General features: G+C 38.5%; 1 protein-coding gene across 1 annotated transcript in view; it reads right to left on the bottom strand.

Annotated features, from left to right (window-relative positions):
* TTC33 (tetratricopeptide repeat domain 33) overlaps positions 1–19,019 on the bottom strand; it is a 54,507-nt gene that overhangs the window by 5,980 nt on the left and 29,508 nt on the right. Inside the window, exon 4 of the mRNA XM_074932763.1 lies at positions 5,927–6,058. Coding sequence (XP_074788864.1) covers positions 5,927–6,058 — 132 coding nt within the window. The remainder of the gene's footprint in view (positions 1–5,926; positions 6,059–19,019) is intronic.

The raw sequence follows: 19,019 nt of genomic DNA, 5'->3' as shown, positions 1-19,019 counted from the left end.
GGTTGGACGGGGGTCCAAGCAACCTGATCTAGCTGAAGATGTCCCTGCTTATTGCAGGGGGGTTGGGCTAGATGATCTTTAAGGGCCCTTCCAACATGAACTATTCTAATTCTATTGTAGTATTTTACTGGAATTTAGTCTTATTTTCTTGTACTACTCACCATGAACATGATCAACTAATTTTTATATAAACCTTTAGCAAAAAGACACTTATAAAATTTTAGTATATTTAAAGACTCCTTATTACATTTCTCTTCTTTAAAAAAAAAAATCCAATTCATTCAGATATTTTCACTCTAGTTTAATAGTTTATATGATACAATCTGATGGTAAATGTCTTACCTATTTTAACTTTAAACTTTCAAGCTGAACTTTTCTATGCAACTTTTCTGTTCAGATTATTTCTTCTTTCAAAAAAAAAAATTTCTCTCTGGAAACTTCTTTTCAGCAAAAATAATTATTCTGTCTTCAAAAATTAGGTGAACACTTAATATTTTGCAGTTCTTATGTTTACTAACCCATTTTATTCAATGGTTTTGGTGCTCTCATGTTTTGGAGAAAAGACTTGAAATATAGCAGGCAATTTTCCAGATGTGAAAGGCTACTTCTGCCTTACACCTATTGGAATTTGGTAGTTTTAAACCCACAGAAGTCTTTGTTCCCATTTGTCAGACATCTGTGAGACAATGTTAGCTTAACTCTCCTATGCTGGAGATTTTCCACTGCAGGGAATTTATGCAGCGTGGATGAAGATGCATCATCCCCAGAGGTGACTCAGCCCATATCCTCCTTGGGCCACAGCGACTGATAATTGGCAAGAGAGGCCAGAGGACATGTGCCTGAGCTTGGCGGGATGAAAACAGAACAGAAATGTAATGGCCTGTGGCAACTGATAGAAAAACATCTCCTCAGTTTCTCTGGCCCCAGGTACATGTCTCTGTGCAAACCAGAGTTTCAGAAAATTTCACTGTCAGACACTGTGGCCACTTCAAGTTTTTCTTCATTGTGCCTCTTCCTCACTTCCACAGCTTCCTTCTTCCCCTTCTTTTGATGAAGTTTCCATCCTCTTTTTGTGCATTCTTTTGCTTTGGTGTTGTACTTCCATTTCCCAGATGTCCTTTTGCACCAACTCATTCTTCCCAGCCCTCTTTCCTCACAACGCTTACTACCTGTCTGCCTTTACACCTCAGTGCGCATCCATCCCCACAAGACACTGCAGCATGCTCTGCAGGAGTCACTGTTTCAGGCTGTCTCTACCATAGAGATCTCTATGCTATGCTCTACTACATGCATGGATATAATCCAGAATGATCAAGGGAACCGAAAAAAAAATAAATCTATCCCATTCTAGAAATTGACGTATTTAGCCCAAGAAAATAAAACCTGAAGTGAGTGTTCTTAACTTGTAAATCAGGGAAATCCAGGAGGATGAAAAACATTTACCTATCACCAAATTATCCTGCTAAAATTATTACAAGGAATTTTAAAATAATGGTGAAACAACTTTCTTCCCAACCTTAGTTTGTCATATATTCTAACACTTTTAATTACAACATCAAAATGTTGAGAAGATGAACTTCATTACCATGGTTAAAGTCTCAAAAGTTCTGGGCATTCAAAAAGAATAACTAACAGGAGGTGGCCAGCTAAGTTAGTGAGTAACACTCGCAAGAACTAAGTACCCTTGCCAGAAATGTAGCAGAAAGGGCATTTAAACTTTGAGACTTACTTGCCCTTCTGCTTTCTTGACTGGAAATTAAAATCACCTCTGAGTAGAAGATATTTTCATGCCTTAAAAAAAATCATTGGGTGGGTTATCAAAACATTTATGACTTCCAACAGTGGTTTTAAAAAAAAATTACACTATAGTAGCTGGAGACTGCAGGACTAACACGGAACCTCTGGGGAAGCTAGGATTAGTGGGCATTAACTAGTATCACCTATAACTGGGTAGGACTGTTTAAAGCTGTTGAAAAGAATTTAACAGAACCTCACTGACAAAGCATTAACTGACAAAGCATTTTATTTTCTAAATTAATACTTCCCAAATGCTATCTGATAGACTGTGTATGTGGCTGAAGTGTAGCTCAAGATGGAGTCAGCCGGACAGAAATATACCCTGTCATGTTCTATTTTCAAAATAAGTATCTTTTATCAAATCCAGATATGGAAGGCAGTATCATTTAAAGTGTGACGCAAAAACTATAAATGGAATAACAAGAAATTCTAGGCCAAAATTACAAAACAAATAGCGATTTTTAAAATTGCATTGCCTCTTTTTCATTTATGCACATAAGAAGAGTATCAACTACATTAATATAAAGTTAAATATTCCATCACTATAAAACAATCCAAACATTTTGCTGTACTTAGAAGGATGATTACCACAGCAGCATGATTAAATATTTTAATTTCATATAAACCTATAAAAATAAAATCTGAGTTATTTATCCCCTCAAGTTGATAGAAACACAATTTGAAGAACAGACTTGATTGTTTTTCAGTGGAAAACCAACTATCAGTTTCCTTTCAATTAACAAATTCTTTATGTTTCTATATGCTTACATTAGTAACATTTTGAAAAATTCCCTCGAATTCAGAATTAGTTATGTTAATTAGCTAGATTCCAAGAAGATGCAGTAATTCCTCTCTTTGCTAGTACATAAATCGCATCATTATGTAAAAGGCCTAAAACATACATCTTTCAAGATAAATAAAAGGGCTAATGTGAGGAATCACATTGTCAAAAATTTGATTCCTTTTACAAAACATAGTATCATACTTAAAGACTGCTAAACCACTAACTACTTAATAAAAAACCACATCCTTCAAAACAACAAAAAACATGCACAAATGGTCCATATTTACACATCTGAGCAATTAACTTTGTAATCTTCAGAATTCCAGATTTGACACAGAGGCCCCAGCTCACAACAGGGTACGTTTAAGTCACAGATTCACAGAATGGTTGAGGTTGGCCGTTGGCCAGGACCTTCCAAGGTCCTCTGTGCCAACCCCCTGCTCAAGCAGAGCCACCTGGAGCTGGTTACCCATGACCATGTCCAGATGGCTTATGAATATCTCCAAGGTGGGAGACTCAGTCACTTTCAGTTAAGTCTTTGGTTTTTTAAATGCTGCTTTTGGTTTTTTGTTTGCTTGGTTAGTGAAAGTGTGGGGCTTACTCTGTGTCATGGGAAGAAGTGTTCTAATGAAGATTATCAGTGTGAAATTGTTACTGCTTATATTGTCATCACCAATACAGTAAATACCATTTGTAAAAACAAACAATTAGAATTAAATGAGAGAAATATTACAAGCCTGACTATATTTCTACAGTTTCTACATTCCTGTTGCTAAGTTTACTCAGGTGTGTTCTTGCAAATTGATTTGTAGAATTCATGTAATTTCTGTCTTTACAGCAATAATGTTATGCCTGCTCACATTTAAGTATTACTGTTGAACTACCCTAATCAGTAAATTCAGAATGAAAGAGCAAACAGCTTTTGTAAAAGATAAATAGAAAGGGAGTAATTTATCTCACTCTTTCTGTCACAAGTTTGACAAAATCAAACCAAAACAAATCTTTCTTTGTTTGTAAGAAATTAATATATTATGCAGCTCATAATATAATTAGACTTGTTTGGAAGCTGTATTTTAGACCTGGGAAACTTGAAATTAAAATACTATAAATTTTTTCCTAAGAAAAAACTCATCATTCATTGTGAAGTAATAAAAATATTTACAGCAGACCATTTGGCAGGATGTGGGTAGTGAAGACAGACACTGGTGGGGGAGAAGTGAAACAAAGAAACAGAAGAAGCTGCTCTTGAGAAGGGTAGTAATTCCCCAATTTCAAACATTACTAAAAAGTCATGACATTTATGCTTTATTAACTTTTCTTTCTAAAAAATATAATGCAGTAAAAATTAGAAAATCATGGTAATGAAAGACCAATGGAAAAAGGATAATTATTATTTAGATTACTCAGTCTAGAAGTCTCCCCAGGTTTAACAAAGGTTAACCAGTATGGGTATATCAATATGTATCGTTCACATTACAGTGACTAGGATTTTTTAAAGAATAAGCGACATCAGTTACCTAGCATCCTTGCAGAAAATAAAACTTTGAATTTCCTGAGACATATAAAAATCTCAGATAGAATTTACAGGGACAATTTCAGACACTTAAAAAGAAAACAAGAAAATATTTATTGATTTTAGATCCAGACAGGACAGACCATCTGCTCTTACCTTCTATATCACAAAAGCCATGGAATGTGACCAGTTATGTGACGCAGATATGCATGGATTTATATTAAATATTTCTTATTATGATACTGCAACACAAGGTAGCACAATACACATCAGCAACACACAGCTTTTGTCTTATGTTATTCTCACCATTTGGGTTTCTTTTGTTTTGTGGGGGTTTTTAACAGCACTCCTTACTACATTTTTAAAAGAAACTGTGTGATCTGCCTCCCTCAAAAAAATAATAATTTTTTAATTCTTGAAAATTTTCAGTCCAAACATTGTAACTTTGCAAAAACACTCTAAATTAATGACAAAATTATTTATATCAAACCAGCATACAGCTACTGCTATCAGAAATAAAATAAAGCCACTATTTCTTTTACGTGAGAGCTCACAATGATTTTTCTGAAGGTCTTTTGTGAACGTGTCTGAATTAAATGAGTTCACTTACTGTGTTCCCACACTAATTAGCAGAAAACTATTACACTATGTATGTTACATTATTTAGAGGCCTATATCTATATGCAGAGGCTGAACTGACATGGGGGAAGAGTCTCCCTTTGCACCACATTACGTAGTCAACACAGCACCATGGCGTGCAGCTGCATCTAAGGAAAAGATGCACATCAGCTACTGCACAGCATCCCAGCCTCTTAGCTCTCTTATTAAGAAAAGAAGCAACTTCAGCCAACATTTAGGGTCAAGGATCCAGAAGAAAGCATGAATGACCACACATGATTTGCTGCACCTGAAGCAGGGGAGTGGGAGACAGGGAAAACAACATACTAGAATTTTATTAGCAGGCATGTATATATGCTGGAGCGAGTGCAGAGGAGGGAAACAAAGCTCGTGAAGGGCCCGGAGAACAGATCCTATGAGGAGTGATTGAAGGAGCTGGGACTGTTTAGCTTGAGGAGAGAAGGCTGAGGGGAGACCTCATCACTCTCCACAGCTACCTGAAAGGACATTGTAGAGAGGTTGGTGCTGGTCTCTTCTCACAGGTGATTAGTGACAGAACAAGAGGGAATGGCTTTAAACTGCAACAGGGGAGGTTCAAACTGGACATTAGGAAAAATTTTTTCACAGTAAGAGTGGTCAGACAGTGGAATAGGCTGACCAGGGAGGTGGTGGAGTCACCACCCCTGGATGTATTTAAGGGTCGTTTAGATGAGATGCTGGATGGTAGGGGAGAATTTTGTAGAGTAGGGCTGATGGTTGGACTTGATGATCCCAAAGGTCTTTTCCAACCTGAATGATTCTATGATTCTGTAAGGGATAACTGAGCCTGAGTACCAACTGGGACTTCACAGTACCTTCATCTTTAAACTATGGTGAGCTGCGCTGTGGCAGTACAGTACCCAGAATGTAGTATGTGTAGTTATGTCAACATAATTATTCTATTGCATAAAGCCACCATGCATATAGTGTATAACACAAAAGGCTTAGAGCTAGGCAGGTCCTCCACAAGCCCAGCAACAAAACCACACAGGAAGCATTTGTGAAAAACAACAAAGTAGAGTGGAGATAAATAACAACAACCTTTTGCCTTGCCTACTTTCAGATTACATAAGGATATTCAGCTACCTTGATATTTCTCTACTTTCATTCTCTGACACACAATACAGAGGATGTGGTTTACAAGTTTAGCATATTATTGTTGTTCGTTTTCCTACCAGTGCTATCTCTCCTAATCCAAGCTGGGCACGTCCCAAAGTCTGCCAGGCATCCCAGGAACGTGGGTTTCTCTGGACAGCCATTTCTGCTGCATGTACTGCTGGGAACATTTCATGTAAAGACATCAGAACCTATGACAGAGAAAGAAAGATAAGAGGAAAAAGAACAAGCAAAATTGAAAACAGAATTACATTTTCTGGGATTAACGAGGCAACCATTATTGTTTCAATAACTACGGACAGGTTCATTTTACCTATCCTTTTCTAGTATAAAAGTTACCTAATCTCAGATAGTCACCCAAACACATTCCATAGCCCACAGAGAGAAACAGGCATGTTAGAGGATGATTCGCCTGAACTATTTAAGCAATTTTATTAAAAATAGATTAATCACTTCTGAAGGTGTGCCTCCCTCTCCCTTCCTCCCTACAAAGCCCAGAATACACTGAGGGACAAGCACATTGAGAATGAAACACAATAAATAAGCAAGCATATTGTTAAAAAATTCAAGGTTGTATTTTTTCTGTTTAATAGAAGACTGGAATCTACCAAATACAGTTGCAGTGCACGTAATACAATTACAGAAACAATCCCTGTAATTCAGCATGGAAACAGCCCTTAACAATGACTGTTGTATTTGAAGAGTAAGCATTCTGCAATAGTAAAGCCTTAGACATTAAGTCACCTACATTCAAAAAAAAAAAAAGTGGTTTCTGAATGTGGTAATCTCTTTTACTCAGCAGTACAGGTTAGTGTCAGTCTGTTACCACAGTATTCTACTTCTTGCATTTAATCTCCATAACTAAGCCTATAAATCATAGTTAACAATACATAACATGGCTCAAAGCTTGCCTTATTTTTCCAAGACCACCATGAGATTGGCACATTACCTGAAAACCTGCATCAGTCTGAGATCATGATTTCAGACACCCACATGCTATGGTGATAGATACCAGTATAAGAAACAAATGACAACTGCATTCCTAGAGTATGATGAGAATGTCAACCACAAGAGTAAGACTCATGTGTGGGCAACCACTTTCATCCCAACTGACCCGCAAGTATGATGAATAATATTAGAATATATTAGGACTATTGCTGCAGTGCAAAAAGCATTTATTTAACCTTACTGTTCTATGATATATTAAATAGATAAATATTAGTGTGGAGTAGAGGAGGATTCAAATGCAATAATCTTGTGTATTTAATTAACATAAAGTACTTGCAGAGCACCTGGGTGAGTACAATTTAAAAAAAAAAAGCTTGACTACAAAAAGTAATCTTGTACCCAAGCACCACAGGAAGTAAAGCTTTCAATAAATCCTTTTGTATCTATACTCATGTGGTTTTAATAAGACTAAATTTTTCTGAAGATAGTCTTATGGCTTCTCTTTAATTTCACTTTAAAAGGCTGTACACTGGAATTAGAAGCTCCTAAAAATCTTTAAAAAACCCCATAGCTGTATGTCATGTCATTTTCCCTTTTTTTCCTCAACAGTTCTCAATGACTGTGCTTTATAAGTGAAGTTTGTAATGGATACTAAGTATTTTTCCAAAACCTTCAGTTCAACTGCATTTCTATGTGCAGTTTCTCTTAATTGCAGCAGATCTGTAAACTGAATCAAACCATTACTGGTGGATAGGTGTACGTCCAGCCAAGATTAAATGACTCTACATCTATCAGCTAGCTTTTACATTTATCTCTTAAGTGTTTATTATCATAAGAGAAAACAAATACAAGCATACACTCACCTGAACATTTTTATGCATCCTGAGTATTCAGTGCTTCCTACCAGTACCTTCTACTGCAACACAACTCCAAAACATCTATGTAAGTGTTTAAAAAATCTTTTGTACTTTTTATGAGTTTTTCTGCTTTGTTTACTGTGCTGTTTATTAAAAGACAATTATTCCACTTTCATCTACTTATGACCACTGTGTGTACTAATTTAGACAACTGCTTTAAAAATGCTCCTCCACATCATGATAGTAATTACTGTGCTCCTAGTAACTATGACATCAGCTACTCAAGGTACATTCAAACAAGTACAAATTTGAATGTATATGCATTTTGTCTGGCACATGTGTGTTTTTTTCAGTTATTAATAAAATGACCCAGCTAAACTTGTCAGTTAAAACAATAAATTTATTAAGGCACACTATTTTTCTGCACTTTTGTTTTCAAGTGAAGACATCATCAAAATGAACATACGGTATGTGCAGCCCTGTCTTGGGTTACTCTACCTGTGATGTTATTATCACTTTAATAAAACACCTCTGCATGCTAGATACCACTGTTACTTGAAAACTGAACCACCAAACACTCAGTTATTCTACAGTGCAAAGTCATGCTGAAGAAAGCAACAAAACCCACCACTAGCATAAAGGTACCTTCCACACAGATTTGACAAGAGTTGCTCGGTCCTTTCACTGTGGCAGGCCACGTGGCCCAGACAAAGCCAGACAGGACCCACATGTGCTGTAGCCCCCTTTGTCATACAACATGCCTGTCACACAACACTCAACATAGAGCCATGTCAAGCACCAAATATATGTATATATACACCATCCCCCAATAAGACACAGACCAGCGTGGCCTCCATTTCATGAGTATGGTAAGTACCTAAAGGGTTACTGTCACCCCTTACGCATGTTCCCCTTAGACAGGCTGTGTCTAAAAAACGGGGAAGCCAGGTAGTAGATCACCAGTAACAAAAACCCACAGTCATACTTCTAATTCCATAGACAGCATTTCATGCACAACAGATACTTCAGTATTTATACATTTATGGATGTGATGTGATGTGATGTGATATGCTATGCTACGAAATGCTACACAACGATATAATATGATATCATACAACGCACAATACGATGCGATATGCGATACGCAATACGATATGTGATGTGATACGCAATGCGATGCACGATGCGCGATACGCTACACGATACATATGATATAAGATACGCTCTATGCTATGCTATGATAATCTTGAGTTCTGCATGACAATACAAGATGTGAGGCTTATTTTCACAGATGCAGCTACTCTGAAGTACTGCTTTTATAGCATTTCAGATCTTCCTGTGTAACTCATCACTAAACGTACTTAGAACTGAACCCCCCACCTCCTTCCCAAATCATCTTAGTTCATTTTATCTGTAGCGCTGTCATTACCATGACAGTATCATTTTTAATTTTCTCTTCTTTCACATAAATTTAGTCTACATTTACACCCTGTGTAAGAGCAAAGCTATTTTGCTATTTGCAAAACTCTTTTCACTGTCTTGACTATGTTCTTTACTGTTGGTTTCCTTGATCCCTACATATCACACCATAATGGACCAAAGGCCATTTGACTTAATATGGAATTAGATGCTCAATTAATGTCTTGTTCAAAGTCTTGCTCCCACCTTCTACCACATACAACTTGATTTTCTCCTCTCGGGGATCTATATTATTTGTTTCCTTTTATTTACCTCTTTTTGAATAAGTTACTCTTATTTGCACCAACAAAGCATCAGCATAATGGTCTATTTTTCTGCTTCTTACAAAGGCGCCCCCAGGTCTTCTTTCATTACAGTCTATATGCTTGAAATACTTGAGCTGATGAGAAAACTATTATCTTTTTGTTCAGATGCATGACTGAAACATGAATCTGAAAGCTAGTAGCAGTCCCTACACCCAGTTTTAGCAGAATGCTTGTTGCTACTCTTACCTTTGCTCAGTTTTATCTCATCAATCATTTACTATCTCTGTAAATTTGTTTACACTTAGACATTTAACTTCAGTAACTGTTTTTAAATAGTTATTCTATAGAAAATAGGATAAATAGAACATGTCCCCAGGGTCTCCCTCCAAAATCAGCACGTTCTTTGATTTGGTTGAATCCTTTCACAGGAGTAAAGTGAGCTCCTCCATGTGGAGAGCGTTTCTTGTTGGGAGCTCCACTGTACAGCTACTTCAGTACAATTGACTAAACTGCAAGCCATCATCAGCATTAATCAAGAGCTGTATACAATTACATTACTTCATCAGTAACTTTGTGCAACCTCTTTTGATTCAAGTTACATTTACACCAATTTCAATGTGGTTTTGGTGGGGGTTTCTTGACAGCAGAGGTAATTGTCACCCTTTGCTAGTTACTTCCTGCAAAACATTCAGATTACTAGTAAAAGCAGGAACAAACAAGCATGACTCTAAAAAGGTCACAAACTATTATAACAGAGTAGTCAGACATAACATTGATTTTTTTAAACAGATAGTTTTTAGAGAAACTAATTCAGTTGCATTAGGGTATTTTTCAATGATCAGACAAGGTGCTTCACAGAGGAACTATGTATCACTGAAAACTCCACTTAAAACCCTCTTCCTCAGTGTTTTAGCATGAACTTAAGAGTCTTTAGACAGCCATGCATTCAGAAAAAATGCACAAATACAACCTTGTCATTTGAGAATATGAAGATACTAAGCTTTTACTTACCAAGATTATGCTGGGGAAAACCTTCATAAAAGAGACAAATCTACCAGCAAAATAGGTCTTTAATCTACTGTGAAGCTATCTATGACACTGAAGTGCTATTTTGCCAGAATAACCCAAGCACAAAGATGAGGATGTGTGTGTTTACTTATAAACACCCTTTTAAGAGCTAACATATTAAGATTCTATCCCTTTCCTGTCAGACAAATTTCCTTCTTATTAGCAGGATGGCAGTCAAGTTTCAGAGTTAAATAATTTCATTGCATATTTATTTTCCAATTATAGTGATAACACTTCATTAGAAAACATTCTTAAAACTAATCAAACAATTAGAAAAAAGAATCTTACAAAGCAGAAAAAAACATCTGAAGACTCTCATGTATATTAAAACATGACTAGAGGGAAATGTCTTATAAAGATGTTCAGTAGGTGGATTGTTAGAACTTACTTTATGCCAACACAGACTTAGCATTATCAGATGCACTAAAACAAAGAACATCCATGACACTACAGTGACTTAGTTTAATAGATCTAGCTTTTAAAAAAAAAAAAAATTAAAAGGTGAGACAGATTAGAAGAATTAGAAGAACTCAGTGGCAAAAAACACTTAAACATAGCAACTGTCATAGGGAGACTGACCAAGTATTAAAAATCCAGGCAGCAGAATGACCCATCCTGTCCTACCCACAGTATTTTGGCAGCATTATGAATCTGAGTAAGTCTTGATGTTAGATGAGCTCACTAGTTTGAAGCTGAATCACTATATATATAGATACATTCCAAGTGCAGTGAAATTGACCCAATTCCTTCTTCCATCCAGAAACCCATTTCAAAACACTGATGAATAAAATTCTTCCTACCCATAAGCATTCACATTTATCCATGCTGTAAAGCAATTACTGCTGCACCACACAGCAGTGCTTTTTGCTATGTAACTGTCTGGAGTTTACATCAGTGTTTTGATGGTAAACTCTGCTCACTACATCCCAGTTTAAAACAAACCCACATTTAAAAATAATCAGCCATTAGCTGATTTGTTATAATCTATATTTGGGATTGTGAGTCTGGTCATGTCTTAGGAACCTTAACATTTCTTAAGCAGAAAGATGGATGGGTGGAATTTGGTATTATTTCTTCACTGAGTTCAAGATTAAAAAAACCTTTAGAAGAGGGGAAATTGAATGATTTGAATATAAGTATGATGGGTTTGGCCTATTAAAAAAGAAAAAATAAAAGAGATGTATCTGAAATCCCAGTCCTATTCAATGAATGCAAATTGAGGATGCAGGGTTCTATAGAAACTAGACCCTCAGACAGCTGATCACAAACATCCAAAAAGCTTATTAAATGGAGATAAACCTGACTGTTTACATTTGTATTTAATTGTTTCTGTAAGTATGTATAAACAACTGTATTGTGTACTTTAGAAATTCTATCAGTTGCACAGCACGTTTGACAATGTTACCTGAAATCCGATGTGGAAGTATATCACTGGGCAAGCAACATGAACCACGTAAATTCTAAGGAGTGGTACAGAAACAGCAGTGTGCCTGATTCCCAAGAGAGTTTGTTATATAGATCAAAATGTAGTAAGTCCTCTGAAATCTCTCTTCACCCAAGAAAGAGTCCCACATGGTCCAGCATACAAACATTCAGACCCAAATTCAAATAATTTATCAAAGCCTGTTTCTTCATCTTTTGTAATTCAAAGCAGCAATAAAATAATCCAGCCAATGTTTAAGAAGCTTAGCCCACAATGAATTTCAATCAGTCTTAGTGATTCCATTAATATAGGTAGTCTTCATACACTCCTTTACTTACAATACTACTTATATAATACTAGAAACAACACTCGCCTATTGTTGGGGGGGGTTTAAAGGTGGTTTTTTTTAAACAAAAATATAGAAATAAGGTGCTTGCATAAACATTTACTTGCCACTCACTATTCTTGCAATGGGGGAGCAGTTTAGGCTGGTAATGGAATATCAAGTATACACACTGAAAAATTTCACATGCAAAGAACAGTTTAAGTGCACCCCTAACCTCTTCACATATCGTATTAATCTGGTTTTAAATGGATCAAAGAGTAGCTGACAGCAATGGAAAAAATCTCATTAATGTTTATGGAGTTTTGAAGCAGTTGAGCAATTCCACAATTCCCGTATGTTTTTCTGGAAACACACTTACTGCATTGACAACTGGGAACTTTAAACACTATTTCCGCTCTTCAGAAATACTGAAAGACATTTGTCCTACATCTGTCAGAATACAGATCTTAAAGAACTTAACATAAATATTTACAGATTCCTACTGTGTCATTAGCATATTTATCTGAGCTGCATAATAAACAACAGGGTATTTAAAATGTTAAATTTGCTGCTGAGAAAGGAAATACTAATGAACTGGGAATCTGCTATATAATCCAATATAAGTTTATCTTAATAAATGCAACAACATATACAGATATTCAAGCCCATGCAAAACACTCCATCCAGTGTTAATTCTCAAAGGAAATTATTTCATGGGAGACTTTTCCTCACTGAAAGAAAATTAGTATGGACCGTGAAGAATCTTTGCATACCACACAAGGTCATCTGTAACATGAATCACCTCCTCTAATATGTGACTCACATACCAAAACAGACAGATTTTCATAGGCTCAGTGCTGATCAAGCCCTTGCTGAAGCTGGTGTACGAATCTTCCAAATCTGGAGCTACCAAAACTGTCTCATTTAGCTATACAATAATAGCTGCACTATTTGTGCTGGTATGCTGGATTGGAATAACACAGTCAGCTCCAAAATAGTATCATTTAAATATTAACCACAATAGGTTTGGAATGAATTACATATTCCTATTTTGGCAAAAATGGATTTTAACAGCCCACATTAGTGACTTTAAAAGTAGAAAGGTATCAAATTACACATTCTACTAATCAGCTTCCAGTAAGCATAACTCATACTGCAAAAACTTCTGTAATAATTATTTCTGCGTACTAAAGAGATGTTATCAATTTAAAGATCAAAGGTTTTGTTAAAAAGATTCAAGAAATCATTTTATAAAAGCATATTTTGAACATCAACTTTTCTTGTGTTCTCATTCACAGTATAACAGAAGTGTTATACAATATCAGAAAGTGAAATCAAAGAAACAGTGCAGCTGCCCAGCACTGCTCTCCTTTTCAGGAAAGGAAGCAAAGGCATGGTGGAAGCAGAGGCCTGGGTTTCCTTTATTCTTTCAGGTTTCATTACTCACCAATGGTTTCATTAGACAGACAAAGATATTTTACAAGATGAATCAGAGTCACACAGCTGGTTTCTCAGCTCCTCCTGGTCAGCAAGAAAGCCATGTGCCTATTCCTCCAACTCATCTTTGCCATTTAGCTGAAATACAGGGACTGGGGTGCCGAGTAAGCAACCACCCCTTCGTATTGGGTACTGCAGCTGGAGCACTGACAGCAGGCTGTCATAGTAAGGACCCATTTGCGGAAGTCACTCCATCATAGTTCATATCCTGATAAACTGATATAATTCCCTGATCTCATTATTTCCACTGTAAAATTATTTAGTGTCATTTCAATTAAGCAGAGTACTTTTGGAGAGCTATCTTAATTCCTGCATTCATATAAGACTATAATAAAAAACTGTTGTAAGAGAGACATTCACTAATCTGTCCCACTGAGTATAACTGTCCTTTTCAACAGCTTTCTCTTGAATTTAAGTTAAAAAAAAAAAGAAATTCTAATTGCAAAATAAAGGCTACTTCAAAAACACCCTGTGTCAAGGATCCAGCATCAGAGCACATGAACCATTTCTCCCAAACCTAGAAGAAATCTACTAGGTCATCTGGTTAATTAAAAACAGTTAAATCTTTAAACTATAGTAAAAAATAATGTATAGGAGGGATACCATTTTTGCATCTCAACAAAATTTCTTTACTAGTGTAGTTAAAAATTAAATGTATAAATTAACAGCTACATAAATTAACACCTTTACAGCAACCTGCAAAGATGCTAATTAAAGACTAATTATATTATTCTATCTCTTCCGATAGTGCATAATTAGTATTTGTAACCCCTTGGCACATAGCTCTGCAGATGCTAAAAGTTTACATGACAGCAGAAACCAATGACACAAATTTGTTGAAGAAAAAATCTTTCAAGCACTTTTAAACACAGAAAAGTCCCAGGGCCAAAACTTGCTGGAGGCTGGGAAAATTATCATGGGGAAAGTACTGCTACATGCTTGTACCATTTGTATGACTCTTTTCCATCCATCCACTGATGGAACTTGTCAGAATACTAGACTAGACAGACCTTTCTTTAAGTTAGCACTGCTATAAAGGCAAATCCAAATACAAATAAATATTCAATGGACGTTTACATGTTTAAGATGTTTTCTTACCACAAAAATCTAGAGTTATGTAGGGCTCAAGCACCTAAATCGTATAGGAGATCTGTAAATACTAATATGCTATCTAAATAACATATAGATCTGATCCTAACCATGCCCAAGTTAAGAGAAAGTACAACTGCAGAATTTCTACAAGGTTTGACAACATGCATGAAGAGATTTTTAATTTTTCTAAAAATATATATGCCTCCTGTTTTACAAGTAAGGAAGAAATAACGGAGTAAAAATCTAGCCTGGTGAGAAAATGGGTAGAACAAATGCCCACTTTTCAGCACCATGCAGAACACAGAATAAGAGAACTGCACTAGGAAAATATCAGTGATTTAAAGTAAAAACAACTACTGCATCTTATTACCAACACCATTCAAATTAACAAACCAAGTGAGAAATCAGTCCTTCAAATGCATCCCTCCACAAGTTCTTCCTAACACAGTTAATCTGGATCCATTATAGACATATGATGTTGACAAAGCAATCCAGTTACCCCTAAATAATTCAGGAGAAACCTTTAAAGACATAAAGTATTTCTCAAACCAAATACAAAACCAAGAAAGGTCTAAACCTGCAGATATATAAAACAAAAACCTCCATCAGCACTACTGTATAGAAATAAGCTTATAATTATTCCATTAATTCTATTGCAGGATCAAGCTTTCTTCACAGACAACATGAATATGAAAAGGAGATATGACTGCATCCAGAAAAAGCAGGAGAAGTCACTGCACCTTGAAAAATAGCTTTGCTTCTTGGGTTCTGCTGGGGGTTTTTTGGGTTTGGGATTTTTTGGGGATATTTTTGTACCCTTTGCATACAAAACTTTCAAGTACAAAAAGAATCCTGACACTTTCACCTAAGCCACACAAAGACACACAGAAATTACAAGCTGAACCCCTAACTTCAGTGAGGCATTGATGGCTGCAAGACTTTTTCCTTAAAACAGCTTTAAAATAAAACCTCAGATGAATTGACATCATAAGTACACTACATTTAATGCTCTTTTCCCAGACTAATTAGTCTATGTAATACTTCATATGAAAAGAGACTGGACATATATTTTGCATACTGTACCCCTGTTTAATGTCAACAGAATTGTACCATAGAATAATAGAATGGCTTGGGTTGGAAGGGACATTAAAGATCATCCAGTTCCACCCCCCCTGCCATGGGCAGGGACACCTTCCACTAGCCCAGGTTGCTCAAAGCCCCGTCCAGCCTGGCCTGGAACACTGCCAGGGAGGGGGCAGCCACAGCTGCTCTGGGAAACCTGTGCCAGGGCCTCACCACCCTCACAGTGAAGAATTTCTCACATCTAATGCAAGTCCACTCTCTGCCAGTTTAAAACATTACCCCATATCCTATCCCTACACCGCCTGATAAAGAGTCCCTCCCCATCTTTCCTGTAGCCCCTTTAAGTACTAGAAGGCTGCTCTAAGGTCTCCCCAAAGCCTTCTCTTCTCCGGGCTGAACAACTCTCAGCCTGCCCTCATAGGGGAGGTGCTCCAGCCCCCTGATCATCTTTGTGGCATCCTCTGGACTCACTCAAGCAGGTCCATGTCCTTTTTATGTTGGGGACCCAAGAGGTGGACCCAGTACTCCAGGTGGGGTCTCACGAGAGCAGAGTAAAAGGGGAGAATCACCTCTCTTGACCTGGTGGCCACACTTCACAGAATCACAGAAACATCTAGTTTGGAAAAGACTTTAAAGATCATCCAGTCCAACCATTAACCTAACACTGACAGTTCCCAACTACACCGTATCCCTCAGCGCTGTATCAACTCAATGCTTAAACCCAACCTCCAGGGATGGGGACTCCACCACCTCCCTGGGCAGCCCATTCCAACACCCAACAACCCCTTCTGGAAATAAATGTTTCCTTATATCCAGCCTAAACCTTCCCTGGCACAACTTGAGTCCATTCCCTCTTGTCCTATCACTTGTTACTTGGTTAAAGAGACTCATCCCCAGCTCTCTGCACCCTCCTTTCAGGTAGCTGTAGAGGGTGATGAGGTCTCCCCTCAGCCTCCTCTTCTCCAGACTAAACACCCCCAGTTCCCTCAGCTGCTCCTCATACGACCTGTGCTCCAGACCCTGCACCAGCTCCGTTGCCCTTCTCTGGACACGCTCAAGTCATTCAATGTCCTTTTTGTAGTGAGGGGCCCAAAACTGAACACAGGAATCGAGGGGCGGCCTCACCAGTGCCCAGTACAGGGGTCAGATCCCTTCCCTGTCCCTGCTGGCCACGCTATTGCTGACACAAGCCAGGATGCCATTGGCCTTCTTGGCCACCTGGGCACACTGCTGGCTCCTTTTCAGCCGGCTGTCAATCAACACCCCCAGGTCCCTCTCTGACTGGCAGCTCTCCAGCCACTCCTCCCCAAGCCTGTAGCGCTGCTGGGGGTTGTTGTGGCCCAAGGGCAGCCCCCGGCATTTGCCCTTAGTGAAACTCCTCCAGTTGGGCTCAGCCCATGGCTCCAGCCTGTCCAGGTCTCTCTGCAGAGCCTCCCCACCCTCGAGCAGATCAACACTCCCACCCAACCTGGTGTCATCTGCAAATTGACTGAGGGTGCACTCGATCCCCTCATCTAGATCATCAATAAAGATGTTAAACAGGAGTGGCCCCAAAACTGAGCCCTGGGGGACACGACTCATGACCGGCCGCCAGCTGGATTTAACTCCGTTCACTTCTTTTGATGCAGCCCAGGATAAGGTTGGTTTTCTAGGTTGCAAACACACATTGATGCCTCCTGTTGAGCTTCTCATCAACCAACATCTCACATCCTGCTTCACAGGGCTTTTCTCAGTCCACTCATCACCCAGACCGTATTTGTGCTTGGGATTGCCCTTGCACTTGGGGTTGTCGGACTTCATGAGGTTGGCACAGGTCCACCTCTCCAGCCTGTCCAGGTCCCTCTGGGTACACATCCCTTCCCTCCAGCTCATTGACCACACCACACAGCTTGCTATCTCCAGCAAACTTGCTGAGGGTGCACTCGATCCCACTGTCCATGTCACCAACAAGGATGGTAAACAGCACGGTCCCAACACCAGCCCCTGAGGAACACCACTCGCCATTGGTCTCCACCTGGACATCAAGCCATTGACTGCACCTGTTTGAGTGCAGCCATCCAGCCAGTTCCTTATTCACGAAGTGACCCATCTGTTAAATCTGTGTCTCTGAATTTATACACAAGGATGTCATGTGGGACATTGTCAGATGCTTTGCACAAGTCCAGGTGGATGACGTCAGATGCTCTTCCCTTATTCACCAACACTGTAACCCTGTTGTAGGTCCACTAAATTTTTCAGGCACAATTTGCCCTTAGTGAAGCCATGTTGGCTGTCACCAATCACCTCCTTATTTTCCATGTGCTTTAGCACAATTTCAAGAAGGGTTCACTCCATGATCTTGCCAGGCAGAGGTGAGACTGACTGGCCTGTAGTTCCCTGGGTGTTCTTTTTACCCTTTTTAAAAAATGGGTGTTATATTTCCCCTTTTTCCATCAGTGGGAACTTCACCAGACTGCCACAACTTCTCAAATATGATGGATAGTGGCTTAGACACTTCATCTGCCAGTTCCCTCAGGACCCACCAATGCATCTCATCAGGCCCATGGACCTGTGCACTTTGACGTTCCTTAGGTGTCTCAAACCTGATCTTCTGCAGTGGGCAGTTCTTCATTCTCCAAAAGTTCCCACCTTTGCATTCTACATCTTGGGCAGTGTGGTTGGAGCCCTTGCCTGTTAAGACTGAGGCAAAGAAGTCACTGAGTACCTCAGACTTCTCCATGTCCTGGGTAACCAGGTCTCCTACTTCCTTTCATTTCCTTCCCTTGTCTTCCTTTTATCAGCAACATATCTATAGAAGCTTATCTTGTTGCCTTTGATGTCCCTGGCGATATTTAATTCTATCAGGGCTTTAGCTTTCTTAACTTGTTCCCTGGCTGTTCTGACACTTTCTCTGTATGCCTCCCGGGCTACCTGTCCTTGCTTCCTACCTCTGTAGGCTTCCTTTTTGTGTCTCAATTGTCCAGGTGCTCCTTGTTCGTCCATGCAGAGCTTCTGGCATTCTTACCTGACTTCCTCTTTGTTGGGATGCCTTGCTCTTAAGCTTGCAGGAGGTGATCCTTGAATATCAACCACCTTTCTTGGGCCCTCCTTCCCTCCAGTCCTTTATCCCATGCTACTCTGCCAAGCAGATCCCTG

The sequence above is a fragment of the Athene noctua genome, chromosome Z (genome assembly GCF_965140245.1).
Source record: "Athene noctua chromosome Z, bAthNoc1.hap1.1, whole genome shotgun sequence".
Lineage (NCBI taxonomy): Eukaryota > Metazoa > Chordata > Aves > Strigiformes > Strigidae > Athene > Athene noctua.
This window is presented reverse-complemented; position numbering and strand designations above follow the sequence as displayed.